The sequence below is a fragment of the Panthera onca genome, chromosome C2 (assembly GCF_046562875.1).
Source record: "Panthera onca isolate mPanOnc1 chromosome C2, mPanOnc1 haplotype 2, whole genome shotgun sequence".
NCBI lineage: Eukaryota > Metazoa > Chordata > Mammalia > Carnivora > Felidae > Panthera > Panthera onca.
The window spans coordinates 132,871,476-132,889,143 of NC_138347.1; the positions used below are offsets into that span (position 1 = coordinate 132,871,476).

The 17,668-nt window shown below is 47.7% G+C and overlaps 1 protein-coding gene across 6 annotated transcripts in view; it reads right to left on the reverse strand.

Moving 5' to 3' along the window:
• Nucleotides 1–17,668, reverse strand: part of COLQ (collagen like tail subunit of asymmetric acetylcholinesterase) — a 97,024-nt gene that overhangs the window by 54,199 nt on the left and 25,157 nt on the right. Inside the window, exon 1 of one of the 6 annotated variants that reach the window (XM_078432372.2) lies at nt 11,966–12,141. The exons of 3 other annotated variants lie outside the window; for them this stretch is intronic. Coding sequence is in view for 2 of the 3 variants with exons in the window: in XM_060638635.3 (XP_060494618.3) it covers nt 1,078–1,153 (76 nt within the window). In the remaining variant the exon portion in view is untranslated. Of the gene's footprint in view, nt 1–1,077; nt 1,608–11,965; nt 12,142–17,668 lie in introns of those variants that run through there. 2 more of the 6 variants (XM_060638635.3, XM_060638638.3) reach the window with 2 other exon arrangements.

Here is a 17,668-nt window from a genome sequence, read left to right on the forward strand (position 1 = left end):
AGGCATCTGATTCTTGGATTCGACTCAGTTCTTGATCTCTCAGTTTGTGGGATTGAGCCCCACATCAGGCTCTGTACTGACAGCACAGAGCCTTATTGGAATTCTCTTTCTCTCCCTGCCCCTTCCCAACTCAAAATAAATAAACTTAAAAAAAAGAAGCCACCAAAGGAAAGAAGTCACATAAACATCCTGCCTTTGTAGGGTGAGAAAATTTCAGATACAGCCATATACTAACTATTCTGCCACCGTTTGTGAAGTTGGGAGACTGCTTAACTTCTTATTCCCGCCTCCTTCCACTTTCGGGCCTTTCCCTGCCTGTTAGAACTTGTACTAGAAGGAGGAGAGAAGAGGTGAAGGGCACACATTCCACTCAGCTTTCTGAATGTGAGTCAGATGTCTCCACTACAGTGAAGTTCTAGTGATAGCTGGCTTCAATCTGCTCCAAGTTTTTCCTGATTCACATATTCCAGAGAAGGCTGCACCCTACAACTTTCCTCCAACCCCCACACACCCTGAAAACCAAATTCTGATCTTAAAAGTTGAGTGTATATGAACTTCTCTGAAAGACCATGGTAGGAATTTGCCATCTTGCAATTTGCCCCTGAATGGGCAAGGGGAGCAGGTGAGGACACAACCCACAAAGAAAATGACTTGGCAGTGACCACATGACCTAAGCCGGTCAGCCTGGAGAGTAATGGAGAACATCTTGGCCACCCAATACCAGGGCTGGCCCCGACCACAGTACATGACATTACTTCAAAGCCACAGGAGCAGCAGCTGCCAGCCTGCCACCTCAAAGTCAAGGTCACAAGAAGGGCACACATAAGTGCACACACCCGAGTGTGTATACCAAGGTCCCCACCAACTCCACTGCCAAACCCCTTTATGTTGCATCCAACACTGGTCGAGAAGTTTCAGATTAAAGACTGCTAAAAGCACCCAGAACAAGTCTGCCTTCCAAGCCTTTTTTCTAAAACAATGCACACATCATATATGCAGGCACACACACACACACACACACACACACACACACACACACACACACACGCACACACGCACACACGCATGCAAACTCACCGGAGCAGCAAGCTGAGTAACAGAGCAGTCCTGAAATGGTGAGCAGGTGAGTGAAGCTGAGTGATGGAACCGTCATCGTGGGCAAGGCCCAAGGAGGGACTGGCCAGGGAACACAGGCTGGTGACAGGCTGAGATCTGTCACGCCTCTGAGCACTCCCAGCTGGGCATTTGGGGTGGGAGGCAGCCAATCCCTGCTTTGGTGTTGCTTCTGCCCCAGATGCCAGGGGTCCAGGGGCCAGTCCTGAGCTCCGGGGAGCAGGAACAGGTAGGCAGTGCTCTGGCCTCACCAGAGGCTACCCTGGGGGCGGCTTGGGGGAAGAAGAGGGCCCCTGTCCCAGGGAAGGAGGCGAGGCTGGGAGCCCGGGATCGGATCGCCCCTGCCAGCCAAGAGGAAATGGGAGTGTAATCCGTCTAAAAGGCTGCTTCTCATTCAGCTCAGAAACTGCCCCTGTCAATACTGTTCTGGCGAGCCTCAAAGTCCACACCCACCATGACTGTCCTGGGGGAATAGGCCCTCCTTTACTTCAGGGAAGACCTTTGTCACCAGGGTCTTGGCTCTGACCATGTCTGTGCCAAGGTGCTGCCAACAAAGCTAAACTTAATTTTTAAAATTATAAAAATTTTAAAAAGGTATATATAGATATAGATATATCTAGATATAGATATTCCCAAGGGCCTGGTGGGGCAAACCTTTTTAGATGAAGCCTGCCTGTAAAATAATAAAGTGGCATATACCAGATACATGTGGAATCTATCTGATAACAAGCATGCACACACACACACACGCACAATTCTAGATCATAAAAGACAAGATTATTAGTACTTATCAATAAGCACCATTGTTTTAACCAGCTTGGTAAAAATCTGCACTGCAGGAGTCCTGACTGCAGGAGTCAGAAAACTTTTTCTGGAAAGGGCCAGACAGTAAATATTTTAGGCTCTGTGGGCTGCATGGTGTCTCTCACAACATCACTCTACTGTTACACATGAAAGTAGCCACAGACAATAAAGGAATGAACATGGTTGCATTCTAATAAAACTTTATTTACAAAAATAGGAAGCAGGCTGGATTTGGCCCCCCAGGCTGTAGTTGACTGACCCCTGAGCTACAGGCTTCAAAAGAAAGGATATTCTTTGGATTCATTCGTTCACTTACTGTTTCATTCATTCAGAAACACAAACTGAATGCCAAAAGTATGCAAGACCCAATGACTAGACACAGTCCCTGTCCTTGGCATATGTCATTCAGTTTTATGGAAAGAATACAGGCACTGGAGTCAGGCAAACCCAGGCTGGAGTTACCCAGGCTGCCACTTACTAGCTTGAGGAAGTTATTCACTCTGAGTCTCAATTTTCTTATCTTTAAAATGGGTAAAGCAAAACCCACTGTGTTAGTTTGTTGTGAGGATTAGAGCAAAGGATTTCAGAGTTCCTGGAATAGAATAGGGGCTATTTTATTGACATTTTCAGAGATAACTATTATACAAAGTACAAAAAGAGAAGTGGCTAACACAGGGCTAGGGGATGTCTAGAGGGATTTATAACAAGAAGTGATGGGTACCGGTTGGCAGAGGGATATAAGTGAGAAATCAGGGAAAGCTTCCTGGAAAAGGTGAGCTGAGCTTTGAAAGCAGAGAAGATCTGCTGGTACCAAGATGAAAGGAGTAAGGGAGGAAAGGGTTAGGCTCTGTTCCTTCTCTGGAACATTTCCCTCTGTTCTCAAAACACAGAGTCTAAGACATCAGAAAGAGCACAGAGGGCATGGGGTGCTTGGTCCTAAATCCCAGACAGTTGCAGAAATGTCATTGGCATATTGTCCCAAATGCCCCTGCACTGGGTCACATTCCTACAGCTCATTTTTCAAATCCCGTTCAAAAACTCTTAGAGATGGAAGTTTTTCCACTTTTTAGCACCACAAGCATTTCCTTTTTACCATTCAGCATCAAACTGTTCCTGAAAAGGTTTACATAGGTCAACTACTCAGCTGCACTTTGACTATTGTAAAAATAAAGGAGACTGACCTAGCTGGTCGCTGAGGTCCTGCCCCACCCTGCTGGTGTTCGAATCTCTATTTTGAACGTAATGACTCAGGCCCATGAACATCTCTTTCTCTTTTCCATGTTGCTCTCCTTCTGCAACTCTCTTCTCTGTCCATTTCATTCTGTCTCTATGTCTCCCTATCTCCGACTTTGTCTCAGTCTCTCCAAGCACTCTGGGCTGAATGCCTAGATGTGTGCCCGACTAGTGTTAACTGCCCTGCAGCCAAGCATGGCAGCCTGGGATTAGGATTGGGTTGGTCTCCAGCCCTGGTGCAGCCAGTAACTTGTTGTGTGACCTTAGCAATTCACGTCCCCCCCTGGGCTTTGGTTTTCCCAAATATAAAATGGGAGCATTGGACCAGCTGAGCTCTAAGCCCTTTCCAGCTCTGGCTTCTACCAGGGGTTATGATTTCTGAGACTTAAATGGTCCTTCATGAGGGCCCTGGAAATGGATGGAAGATCACTCTTTCCCCTTCTCCCCTGGTGAGCCATCCCCTGCCCTCGAGGTAGCCGGCCTGCTGAGCTCCCTCAGGTTCCTTGGCCCAGGCACCAGCTCGCCACAGCAGAGTGGCCTGCAGAATCTAATTCATAATAAAAGTTTCCGGGGCCTTCCTGCAGCTGTCAGCAGGTGTCATATTCACAGTATTTTGTCTTAATTACAGCTCTGGTATTTATCAACCGGGCCAGAAGTCCACTTCTGGAATGCCGCCTCCCTGGGCACTGTTCCAGAAGCTCCTGTCCCCCTGCTGCCACATGCAGTCCTGTTCCCCAAGGATCTGGGCCAGAGTGGAGTCCTTTTTGCATCTTCCCCTCCTGTGGCTCCCACCCCTGCTGCACAGAGAGATCCCGAGGCCTGGATAACGGAGCATCCTCCCCAAGGACCCAGAGTTCCCAGTGTGAGGCAAAAACACCTGCATGTTTAAAGGCACAGCCCAGGGTTCCACCAGCCCCAGGGTACCTCAAGTCTGATGTCCCATCCCCAAACCTGCATGGGCAGAGAAGTAGACTGGAAGATATGGGATCTGCCTTCCCACCGGCAGAGACTCTCTGTTTGACCAAACTTTGTTCAGCTTCTCGACCTGGCCTTGAACTTGGGCCTCTGTGTCTGCCCTTGTAGAGCTCAGTTTTAGCAAGAGTCCAGCAAAATCACTTTACAGTGACTCCCCACCCTTGATATCTAACTACTGTTGGTATCTGTCTGACCAAGTTCCTCATTCCCCCACCCTTGACATCTTAGCACCCCGGCCCGCCTTTGGCAAGAATTCCATTGAATGGATTTAGCAAGAATCTCCCAACCCCTGATGTTTCCTCTTAGTAATTTTCCATCCACTGAGCGCCTCTCCTCAACAGCTCCTTGGCCATAAATCCCCACTTGTTCCTACTACATTCAGAATTGAGCCCATTCTTTCCCCTGCGGAGACAAGTTTGCACCTAGGGCAATAGTCTTGAACAGAGTCTTCCTTCCCATGTCAACAAGAGAATAATTTCTTCTTGAACACCACCTCCAAGAGAGGCCTACAACAGATTCTACTTCATTTACTGAACACTAACCATTGTCAAGTCCTTGCTACGCCACATGGATACAGAGGTGAAGAAGCCTGAAGTGTGGCCTCTGGAGGTCAAAGAGTTTTCATCCTACCTGCTAGTGAACTGTTTGGTCCAGCTTTCCTGGAATGCTATGTTAAGAAGGACTCTGAGGAAGGAGGGTCACCATGTACTAGTACTGGCCTCCCTGAGACGAGGGGAAGGAGGGGCGCCTGTGTTGCAAGCTTGCAGACCCTTGCTTAGCAAAATCCTCCTTGCGAAACAAGGACAACACTGGGCTCGGCACCTCCCGCGCGTCGTGGCGTTTAATCCTCACAGTAGGACTATCCTCATTTTACAGAGAAGGCATCACTTGGTCCAGGCCACACAGACGGCACAGAATTGGGGTCAGAGTTCAAAAGGGGTCTTGCACACGGCCTTGTGAGACGGTGCCCTCCTGCTGGCCAACTTACCCAGCCCTGGAGGGACGGCTCTCCACGCTGCCACCTCCCACTCTCCTGCTGTTCTCACTGCTCTCCTGGGAGGGCAGGGTGGCTTTCCCACTGCCCTGGGCCTTCCCTCGCCAACAGGCTCATTCCACTCTTCACTCCCAGTCACTGACTTTACGTCCAGGAGAGCTGGGGCTGTGCAGAGAAGGTTAGTACTCCCCCCAGAGGTGTGCTCCTCCTTCCAGAGGCACTTCCCCAGCCCCCTGCAGTGTGAACCGCTAGGGGCATGGGACTATTCTTGCCAATGGTTCTGCCTCGGTGCGGAGCACTCAGACCTGAGGGGATGGTGGAGCCACAGAAGGGGTCCACATCCCTGAATGCCAGCGTGGACAGGAACTGCCCCCAGCCAGGAACCCTGGACTGTTAGGCGAGCATAAATTTTGATCAGATGAAGCCATTAAAATGTCACTGCTTGTTTATTACAGCAGATAGTGTTACCCTACCCTGGTAATGAGGCGCCAACAATAGGAACTAGGCTGTGAGCATTCAGCATCCTTCTCTGATACTAATACACACAAGGGGTATCAATACATCTTGTATTAGTATTATCATCCTCATTGTTAGACAAGGCTCAGAGATTTAGGGATGCATCTATGGTCATACGCAGCCAGTAGGTAGTAGGCCAGGAATGAAGCCAGATGTCTGACACCGGAGACTTCCGGAGATTTGGTTACCAGCACAACACCATGACCTCTCTCCCCGACTACCAGCCAGACAGAAGGAGCGGGGAAGCACAGAAAAAAATGGCAGGTGTCATCTCAGCCAGCTGGGGTTGGAGAAGCTTACTGACGGCCAGTTCCACGCTTTTCTAACCAAACCTTACAATCAGTCATCTTTGGGCCTCAGTCTCCTGGTTTGTAAACTGACATGAATAGACAATCCTAGTTGCTCCCTATCATGACCACAGAGAGGATTCAATTAGTGTGTGAATGGGCTTCAGTCAAACATCAACCTTTTCTGTTGAATAGTTTAGTCTTCAAAGTGGGCAATGAGGGGCACCTGGGTGGCTCAGTCGGTTGTGTCTGACTCTTGATTTCGGCTCAGGTCATGATCTCATGGTTTATGAGATCCAGCCCCAAGTCAGGCTCTGTGCTAACGGCCAGGAGGCTGTTTGGGATTTTCTCTCTCTGCCCCTCCCCAACTTGTTTTCTCTCTCTCTCTCTCTCTCTCTCTCAAAATAAATAAACTTAACGAAAAAGTGTGGGCAATGAATCCACAACTCATTTTGAAATCCATCCAAAGAAAAAAACAAGATGGACAAAGGGATATGTGATAGAGTAAATATAGCAAAATGATAATGATTGCATAATCTCTTTGGTGGGTGTATCTGTTTGCCAAGGCTGCCATAACAAAGTACCAGGGTGGCTTAAACAACAGAAATTTATTTTTCACAGTTCTGGAAGCTAGAAGTCCAAGATTAAGGTGTTGGAAGGTTTGGTTCCTTTGGAAGCCTCTCTCCTTGGCTTGCAGATGGCCACCTTCTTCTAGCTGTGTCCTCACATGGCCTTTCCCCTGTTTGAGCATCCCTTGGTGTCTCTGTATGTCCAAGTTTCTTCTTCTTATAAGGACACCATTCAGACTGGATTATGACCTTATGACCTCACTTAACCTCAATTACCTCTTTTAAAGGCCCTGTCACCAAGTACGGTCACATTCTGACGTGCTGGGGTTAAGGCTTCGACATATGAATTTGGGTGTGGGGTACACAACTCAGTCCATAACTGTAGGCATACTGGGGTCTCCTGGACAGTTTTTCCCACTCATTTGAATGTTTGAACTTTTTCATAATGAGAAAGAATAAAATATAAAAAATTTAAATAGGAAACAGAACAAGTAGATACCTCCACAAGGATTAGGATTGGGAGTGTGTCAAAGTTAGGGCACCAGCGTTGCCTGGAGAAGCCTGCAGCCATTCATTATGAGAACTTGAGCAGGGAACTGAATCCCCCTGAAGGACATGTTCTCTTCTGCCCCATCCCCTGCCAATAGGGATGTGTCGAGGAGGAAGGTCTGTCTTAGGCAGATGAAAGAAAATCCTCTCATATTTGCTATTTTATATTAAGTCATATATCAAAGGTGACTCCTTTGTGCATAGATTCAAGGAGACAACCCATCCTCCTTTCTTCCCACAAGGGAATTTTTTGACCTTATCTAAAGGAAGGCATCTGTTTTTTTTTTTTTTAGTTCAAGTTCTAATTTGACAAAATGGCATGTGGTAAACAGAAAGGAAGAAGGAGACAATGTTATTAGGAGCCAAGGGAACATCAAGACACCTCCCCAAGACTGGCTGCGCCTTGGCTCTGAATTTAATTACAGTGTCCAGCATAAAGCAGCGAGCACTATTAAATCTTCTGCTACGGCTTGACAGGGAAGGCCAAGTTTGTAGAGTTATTCAGGAGATCTGGCAATAGGTCAGAGACAAAACCCCCCGGTTACATTGGCCCAAAGGGTTGGTTATTTCCAACACCCACTGACAATTGGGGCCGAGTGGAAAGACCCTGTGTTTCTAGCCACTGTGTCCACACCTTCATTTTTCCATGGTGACATTGTAGCTCTATTGACACTCGTGATTCAAAGCCACATAGCTCACTTAACCCTTCCCCTGGAGCACCCCTCCCCATCCTTGCCCCCAATGCCTCCAGTATTTGTTGTCCGAGAGTCCTTGGCAGGTGGGGAGGAGGGAAGCATGGTAACTGGGAGTCCCCTGGCTCCCACCCAGCACAAGCATTTCTACCTACTGGTCTCACTGAATCACTCAGATCCCTGGATTCCAGAAAGTGGGGGACCTTAGGCTGACTCCTTTGGACTCAACTGAGCAATAGAGCTTCTCAATTAAACAAGTTGGAAAGATGAGCCCTAGACTTTCTGCAGCACTATAACTGTGTGACTCTACCATTCTGAGATCTCAACTCCCATTGCTTTAAACAGACTTTTAAAGACAGAAAAATCCCATCCCGTGTGCTCCAGATGAGAGGCTCTGTTTTGTGTGCATAGCTGGAATTGAATCGGTAATACTTTCATGTGATTCAAAATTCCAAAAGTACAAATGAACATACATGAAAACTTTCCTACTTCTGTAGCAGTTCCAATTATTTATTATCACTCATTTAGTTTTCTGTGTATTCTTTCAGGAATATTCTATGCATATACAAGCAGATAAGTAAACAGAATAGATCCCCCCCGCCCCTTTCTCAAAGGGTTACCTGAATATACAACTATACATAGGCTACTCCATCTTGGTTTCTTCACAGCATTTCTAAGAGCTTATTCTCTAGAACTACAGAAAACGCATCTACATTCCTTTCTATGGCTGCAGAATATTCCTTCACTTGGAAGACATTTTACCTGAAGCAAAAAACAAAATCATTCTTTAAACTACCTTCACGTAGCCTGAAAAAAATCAACTATGAAAATACTCAGTAACAGGCACTGAACACTTACTATGTGCTAAGCACTAGCCTCCAACAACCTTAATGGTTATTCATATTTTCTCCCTATGACCGATAAGTAAACTGAGGCTCACAGCAGTGCCCAGGTAAGGGACAGAGTCATGACTTGAACCTAGATCAGCTGTCTCCTTGTCTTAGTTGCTCGGCTCTCCTACAAATTCCAATTACTTGCGCAGCCTGAGACACCCCGGGCGATCTGCTTCACTCCTCATTAGAGATTTCACTTGTGTTATTTTATTTAAATGTTTATTTATTTGAAAGAGAGCACGTGCATGTGAGCAGGAAAGGGGAAGAATGAGGGGAGACACGGAATCTCAAGCAGGCTCCTCACGGTCAGTGCAGAGGCAGACACAGGGCTCGATCTCAAGACTAGGAGATCATGACCTGAGCCGAAATCAAGAGCCAGACACCTAACTGACTGAGCCACTCAGGCGCCCCTCATTTGTGTTATTTTCGTGTCACAAATAGACTGTGGGTTCCTAGAGTTAGTCTTTCGAATCTTCTTCAATATAATAGTCCAGTACATAGTAGGAGGTGCCATAAATATTGGTCGTTATGTTGATGGGAAGTGTATCAAAAATTATATATCTCAGGGCACCTGAGTGGCTCAGTCGGTTAAGCATCTGACTTTGTCTCAGGTCATGATCTCGCGGCTTGTGGGTTCGAGCCCTGCGTTGGGCTCTGTGCTGACAGCTCAGAGCCCAGAACCTGCTTCAGCTTCTGTGTCTCCCTGTCTCTCTGCCCCTCCCCTGCTTGCACTCTCTCTCTCACTTGCTCTCAAAATAATAGTAAATTTTTTAAAAATCATATCTCAAGTAATTGTCACAATTAATTTAGAGATGGAGACAGATTTAAACATGCTAATAATAAGAGAATTTGAATCAATTCAAGTGGATTTTATTGCCCCATTTAGAAAAATAAAGTTGAACAAAATGCAAAGTGGTCGCAGATAGGTATTTGGTCAGAAAACTGAGCATCTTGTCAAATCAGCCACCATTTGCTGGCATTCTATTTGAAAATTTCATACTTAATAATCTTCCTCTTACTGCCTGGGAGAGCCCACACCCAGCAGGCCTGGTGACTTGGCATCCACTGTCCATTTTGAAGGGGGGAAGATTGTCAAAGATTATCATTCCACAGTCCCCTTCTCCTGACAGGGACAAATTGGATACAGGAAATGGTTTGTCTTACCAGCCATGCTCCACACAGGACTGCACAGTTTCCAGAGGGTAGACACTCTCAGGACTCCAGTGCCCTGCCAGGGTTCCCAGAAAGCTCACCTCCGTCTGCGGAGGGAGGGCGGCCTGTGGTGGACTGTGCCCATCGGCAGGCCTTTCAGCTGAGAACTCAGTGTGCTAAGGCACTGCCCTTAGGTGTGAGCCCGTGCTCCCCACGTCTAGCAAGCCCAGTGTCGCCCCTCAAGACACAACGGCACCCAAGTACATACTCGGCCAGCTTAGAGCTAGGAACTCCCATGCTTTCTCCTTGGATCCTCACAATGGCCCCTCAAATTACCTTCCATTGCATCCCACTGTCCAGGTGAGGAAAACTGGCTCTGACATTCAAATTCGCCTGGAGTGCAGACATCCAATTCCAAAGCCCAGGCACCGAGCTGGCCCCTGCTCTGGCTTTAGATGGGAACTCGGAATTCTGAAACGGACCCTTCGGCATTATGAGCAAATCTCTCCAGGCTCAACAGGAGCAGAGGGGATCACAGCAGAAATGAGGCATCCCAGAAGGAGGCAAGCGGCCTGGAGTCCAGCCCTCTTAACACTATTTGGAATACCTGCCGCAGCCAGCAACTGAGCTTAACTATGTTCCAGGTGCAAGGCTCTGCACCTATTAGCTCATTCAGTCCTCACTGCCATCTAACGAGACAGGTACTCTTATCATCCCCATTTTACAGAGGTGGAAACTGAGGTGTTGAGCTATTAAACCACAACCATTTGGCCAAGATCACTCAGCTAGTGAGTCATGAAGAGGTCACTCAAGGCCAGGGCTGTCTGAATATGAACCCCATGCCCTTCAGGGACATACCTGTGGATTCTCAGGTGCCAGGGCTCAGAAGAGAAACACGTGCCAAGACCCCTTTATCGCGTAGGTGCTAATTACAATAAGTTAGCAAGCAACTCGTTAGCCACAAAGTCAGAGAAGTCTACGGCTGTCAAATCTGGTCCATCCCTTCATGTTACAGATGAGGAAACAGTCTCACAGAGAGCAAACAGGTTGGCCAATACTACACATGTGTCCTGGGAGTTAGTAGTAGGTCCAGAGAAATAACCCACGTTTCTTGAATTCTACCTCAGTGCCTTAGCCCTGTGCTACAATACCTCCCTAAGCACATCACTCAACAGGCCAACGTGATTGACTAGATGTGCCTGCGCCTCCTTCCAGTTGGACCCAAACAAGAGAACCTTAGCAGCAATCACTACGGTGGCCAGCTCTAAGCCTGTCAGGAAGGTACACTCTTTCAGGGCCTGCCAGCAGAGAAGGCGCAGGCCAGAGCAGGGGGCCCAGGTAACTGAAGGAAATTAAAAAAACAAAACAAAACCCATTTACCTCAGATACTTTGGGGAAAGCATTTCCAGGGCCCAAACTGTCCAGATAGCCATCTCAGCCTTCCACTCCTTGCTTTCCATGGGCAGGCATGGAGAGTGAAGGACGGTGCCACCCAGAACGACACCACTCCCTCGGGCCCTCATGTTCCTTGGACACGGAAGGCATTCTTCTTTTCCGGGGTTAACTTTCCCTACCATGACCTTGCCAACACAGCTCTACTAAAGATGGGCGGGGAGGGGAAAAGGGCTGTTGTTCTTGCTTGGAGCACCCCTCCCCAGCCCCCATGCTGAACACGAATCTCAATGGTTCAGAGTTTGGTTTCCAAAGGACCATAGAGACTTTGGAAGGCTTCTGGGGGCTACTCTGTGAGGTTCACCCAAGTATAGATGATCTCAGAAGCGAAACCAGTTCATTTGGGGCACAAAGGGGCAGCCCAGTTTCAATTTTCAATGATAATGACCCACCCCTTCCTATAGGAGACAAGTTCAAACACTTGAACAAACCCCCAGTCACAGTAAAGTAAGAAAGCCCCAGGAGGACAGGTAGGTCTCTGCGGTTAGGGTGGCCATCGTCACTCCATCCCCCACCCACCTGGAACCCTGAGAAGCCGCATGCTAGGCCTGAGACCCCTGGAAGGTCCCTCCTGGAGCACGTGTCCCCAGAGAGAACTATAAGCTGCAGCAGGAAAGCTCGTGGGGGCTTTCTCCAGACTTCTCAGACACACCAAGAAGGCCAGGTGAGCAGCAGGGCAGCATGAGTGGGGAAAGGAGTGCGGAGGCCTGGGAGGGAAGGAGACTGCCCAACTCACATTCATGTTTCCTTCTTGGTGTTCCTCTCTTTTTTCAGCCCCCAGCTGGTTTACGGTGCAAAGCCCTCAGCAGCCACGAGGCCTCTCCGTCAGCTGTTGCCAGCTCCCAACACACGCCTCACGCTTGTGCTTATGTTGGTTGCTGTGGAGACCTAAGTGTGGGCTTGAATGGAGCTAAATGCTCCTGGGCTGGGAGATGGAATCGGGCCAGGTGTATTTTTAAAGCGATCTGGGAAAGCCAGTCATCACGAGAAGAGCCTTTTTTCCCTGGTCAACGTGTTCCTGCTTTAGGGACTCATTCACAAATGCTAAGTAATAGCTGAGCCCCTATTTTTGCCTTAGCTCACTGGATATTTTAAGCAAAAAGTTATGGTGTGGGTTGTATTTGCAACTTTTGCCTTTTATAACACAAGTGCATCGCAGGGGAAATCGTGCCCTTTGGCACGTGTACAGACACTGTGAGGTTCTGGAAATAACGACAGAAATAATGACACACTATACACCAGGCACTGTAGTTTAAGTACCATATGTTCCTAATTAGCCCACTTAATCTTCACAACCCCTCTGTGAGTTAAACCCTACTTTTGGCCCCATTTTATGGATGGGGAAACTGAGGCACCAAAAGGGCAATTTGCTTGCCCAACATCACAAAGCTAAAGAAAACACAAGATTTGAAACCTGGTAGCAAGGCACCAGAGACCCTACCCCTAATCACTAGAATATTCTGCTTCTACAATGTTTTGAGAGTCAGAAAGTTCTGATTCGGAATTTTGGCCCTAGTACTATGTGACCTCAGATAAGTGACTACCCCTTCCTGAATGTTAGTTTCCAGCTTGGTAAAATGGGGGTACTACTGGCTCATGAAAATGTTGTGAGATTAGAAGTTATATATGTAGGGATGCCTGGGTGGCTCAGTCGGTTAAGCGTCCGACTACGGCTCAGGTCATGATCTCACGGTTCGTGGCTTCGAGCCCCGTGTCGGGCTCTGTGCTGACAGCTCAGACCCTGGAGCCTGCTTCGGATTCTGTGTCTCCCTCTCTGCTCCTCCCCCACTCATGCTCTGTCTCTCTCTCAAAAAAATAAACATTAAAAAAATAAAACAAAAAGAAGTTATATATGTAAAGAGGCTAGCAAAGAGAAAGCACTCAATGCAAGGTAGCTGAATTAGTATAGCTCTTTTTTTTTTTTAATTTTTTTTTAACGTTTATTTATTTTTGAGACAGAGAGAGACAGAGCATGAACGGGGGAGGGGCAGAGAGAGAGGGAGACACAGAATCGGAAGCAGGCTCCAGGCTCTGAGCCATCAGCCCAGAGCCTGACGCGGGGCTCGAACTCACAGACCGTGAGATCGTGACCTGAGCTGAAGTGGGACGCTTAACCGACTGAGCCACCCAGGCGCCCCGAGTATAGCTCTTTTAAAGTATCAATGGCAGACACAGCTGCTTCCCTGCCCATAGGCCACAGCACCCATCAGGCTCTGCGGGCTTCAAGCTCCTACCACAAACACTTGTAACTATGCCAGAGGGCTCCTCCAGTCAAGAAATATGCTAGGGGCAAGCATGTCCCCAGGGGTTGGTGGGTAACTATCCCAGTCTTCTGTCTCCCTGCCCTCCTGTTCTCCTAGAACTGCACCCCAGCAGCAATCCACTCATGATCTCCCTCCGTGCTGCCTTCCCTTCCGTCTCATGTCCCCACTGCCCTACTGGGATTACCTCCTACATAAACTACTGACACACAAATCCTTGTGTTGGGATCTGCTGTTAGAAGGAACCCAAACGAAGACCAGTATATATGCTGGTGCCTTTGATTCTGATGCCACTTAACCCTCGTGGGACGCTTTACCCAGTGGAAAGGTAGCTATGGTAGACTGAACAAAGAGGTCCAGACTGGTCCCTAGAACCTGTAAATATTACTCTATGCGGCAAAAGGAACTTTGCAGATGTGATTCAACTAAGAAGCTTAGGATGGGGAGATCAACTCAGGGGACCTTAAATGCAATCACACATGTCCTTTTAAGAGAGAGGCAGAAAACTTGACAGAGAAGAAGGTGGCAATATGACCACTTAGGATGCTATGTTACTACTGGTTTTGAAGATGAAGAAAGGGGCCAGGAAACAAAGATGGCAATGAACGTCGCTTTGAACTAGAAAAAGCAAGGAAACATTTGCCAGAGAGTCTACGGAGGGAGCACAGCCTTGCCAACACTTTGATTTCTGCCAAGTGAAACTAATTTGGCATCCAACTTCCAGAACTACAAGGGAACAAATGTGTGTTGTTTTAAGGCACTACATTTGGGGTGATTTGTTCCAGTGGCCAAAGGAGACTAATACAGTGGCTCCGAGGCAAACTTGAGCAGTGGCTCTCAAAGTGTGGTCCCTGGACCAGAGCATCAGCAGCACCTGGGATCTTATTAGAAATGCAAACTCTTGGGCCCCACCCCGAATCTACTGAAATTCCAGAGATGGGGCCCAGCTGGCTGTGTTTTTACAAGTCCTCCAGGTGATACGGACGCTGGTTACAGTTCGGTGGTTAACTCAAGTCAGCCATTAGGGCACCCAGTGAGCTTTAAACACTATCAATGCCTGGGCACATGCCCCAGAAAATGATTTATTTGGTTCGTTCAGTCTGGCCACTGGGCTTCTATAAAACATCCCAAGTGATTCTTATGTCTAGCCCGGGCTGAGAACCAGCGCTACAGTTTGAGAATCGCTAATCTGCAACATTCACTTTCAAACTGAACTCTGCAGAGCTTGGGAATTCAGGAAAAATGCCCTGAGACTTCTAACGGCGGAGGAGGCAGGGAGATCTGGGTGGCTCAGTCGGTTGGGCGTCCGACTTCGGCTCAGGTCATGATCTCACTGCTTGTGAGTTCGAGCCCAGCGTCGGGCTCTGTGCTGCCAGCTCAGAGCCTGGAGCCCGCTTCAAATTCTGTCTCCATCTCTCTGCCCTTCCCCTGCTTGTGTTCTGTCTCTGTCTCTCTCACAAATATGAAAAATAAAACTTAAAAAAAAATTAAAGGCGGAGGAGGCAGGGACATCTGGGTGGCTCAGTCAGTTAAGCATCTGACTTCGGCTCAGGTCATGATCTCGGGGTTCATAAGTTCGAGCCCTGTGTCAGGCTCTGTGTTGACAGCTCAGAGCCTGGAGCCTGCCATGGGTTCTGTGTCTCCCTCTCTTTCTGCCCCACTCCTGCTCACACTCTGTCTCTCTCAAAAATAAACATTAAAAAAACTTTTTTTTTTTTTTTAAATACAAAAATAAAGGAGGAGGAGGAGGAGGCAGAGTCCAAGCCAGCATGACTGCTGGACCCAGAGGTCAAAAAGTCACGTGCCCAGATGGGGCTAGCTAGGTAAATGCAAGAAGTGGACCAGGCTTAAGACAAGAGGGTGCAGTGGGGGTCTGAGGAGCTGGCACTGAGCAGCCACCAGCCACTGCATTCCAAACAGTCCTTGTCATATCAGAATATGTCTTGTGGGTCCGCACTGCCAGGCTGTCCCATTTGTCAAGAATTTTGTTGTTTTTTTAAGAGACATCAGAAGCACCTTTTAAAAATGTTAAATCACTCTATTTAAAACGTTAGCAATGAAGGCCATGAAATACTTCTCTATTTTAAAGGACTACAACGTGAAGTCTGAACATGCTACACAGGAAGACTGGATTCCATCCTTGGGCAGCTGGTGTGGGCCTCCATCCCTGCCGCAGGTGTCTTTCATTCACGTCTTGGGACCAGCAGGCCAGCCTGGCCTAGTGCGTTTCAGGGTGATGCCTGAACTCCATATGGGTGGAATGTGCTTGTCTGCTCACTGCTGCATCCAGTTCCAGGTACATGGCTGGCACTTATTAAGTGTTTGTTGAGTGAATACTTACAGTAATTCTGGGAGACAGAATTTTATACCTATCTTACAGAGGAGGAATTTGAAGCTCACTGCCGTGAAGTGGCCTTCCCCCAACACACGCTAATAACCAACTAGCTCAGGATTCAAACTACTGTGCAGGGCAAATACAAACAGAGCTGTGAAAATGCTTTGCAAAATGAGAGGTTTGGGGATAACTGGTACCAATTATAAGAGCAGTACGAGTCAGTACTCACAATGTGAACCACATTTCAAGATGATGGGACGCCAGCTTATTTGGTCCCACAGGAGCCAGAGGGGCTTTCTATTCATTCTGGGACTGTGCTGCTGTTGTGTGGCTGTGGCAGTGGCGGTTGTGGATCTGGGGGAAGCAGGCGTGAGCGAGGTGGATGGTGATGTGGGGGCATGCCTCTGGATATCGGAAGGGAAAGCCTCCCATCTCATACCCAGCTCTCTCTGTACCTGAGCTGCAGCTGAGTCCACTGCTTTATTCAGAGGCTTGGGGTGAGGTGAAGGGGGAGGTTGGGACCCATGGGGAGCCCTCTAATTTAAGAACCCTCTCTGATTGCATTATCCAGAGGAAATATGAAAAGCTAAATCAGAGGAGATGGTTAGGAAGTGCATTATGGAACATTAAACAATAGCTGATCACCATCAGACACAAATAAATGGCCCATAATCTACTGCCAAGAACATGAATGGTTCCCAAGTGGTGACCTGGCTGGCTTCCAGGCAGGGCAGGGCAGAGCTGGACAGCAGGTCTTTTAGGCCACAAAAACCCTGCTCGGGGTCACACCCCAGTAGCCAACAGAAGATTCTGGTGCCCAGACAGTATTCACTTTTTTCCACATGATCGCATTCTACGGGACTGAATTGGGGTCTTCTCACCATCTGGTGTGGGAGTCCCGCCTACCTGGGAAATCCTGTATTGGGGGAGGCATAGGATAGGTGGGCTCACAGTACCTGAAGAGAATGTCCGTGAAGTAGTATTCCCCTCATTCCAGAAGGTTTCATCCCCCAAAATACCCTGGTTGAGGCTCATCTTACTAGATCATCCTTTAGTTTAAATCCCCATGAAAATGCAAATACCTTTTTATCAACAATAGCCAAACTATGGAGAGAGCCCAAGTGTCCATCGACTGATGGATGGATAAAGAAGATGTGGTATATACACAATGGAATAGTACTCAGCCATCAAAAAGAATGAAATCTTGTCATTTGCAAGAATGTGGATAGAGCTAGAGTGTATTGTGTAAGCAAAATAAATCAGAGAAAGACAAATATATAATTTCACTCATATGTGGAATTTTAAGAAGCAAAACAGATGAATATATGGAAGGGGGAAAAAAGAGAGAGGGAAACAAACCACAAGAGACTCTTAAAGATAGAGAACAAACTGAGGGTTGATGGAGGGAGGTAGAGGGGCCGTGGGCTAGATGGGTGGTGGCTATTAAGGAGGGTACTTGTTAAATTTTTGTTTTGTTTTTTACATTTATTTATTTTTGAGAAACAGAGTGAGTGAGACAAAGCGTGAGCGGAGGAGGGGCAGAGAGAGAAGAAGACACAGAATCCGAAGCAGGCTCCAGGCTCCGAGCAAGCGGTCAGCACAGAGCCTGAGGCGGAGCTCGAACCCACGAACCGTGAGATCATGACCTGAGCTGAAGTCAGATGCTCAACCGACTGAGCCACCCAGGTGCCCCAAGGAGGGTACTTGTTGTGATGAGCATTGGGTATTACACGTAAGTGATGAATCACTGAATTCTACTCCTGAAACCAATACTGCGCTGTACGTTAACTAAGTAGAATTTAAAAACAAACAAACAAACAAACAAACAAAATGCAAATACCTT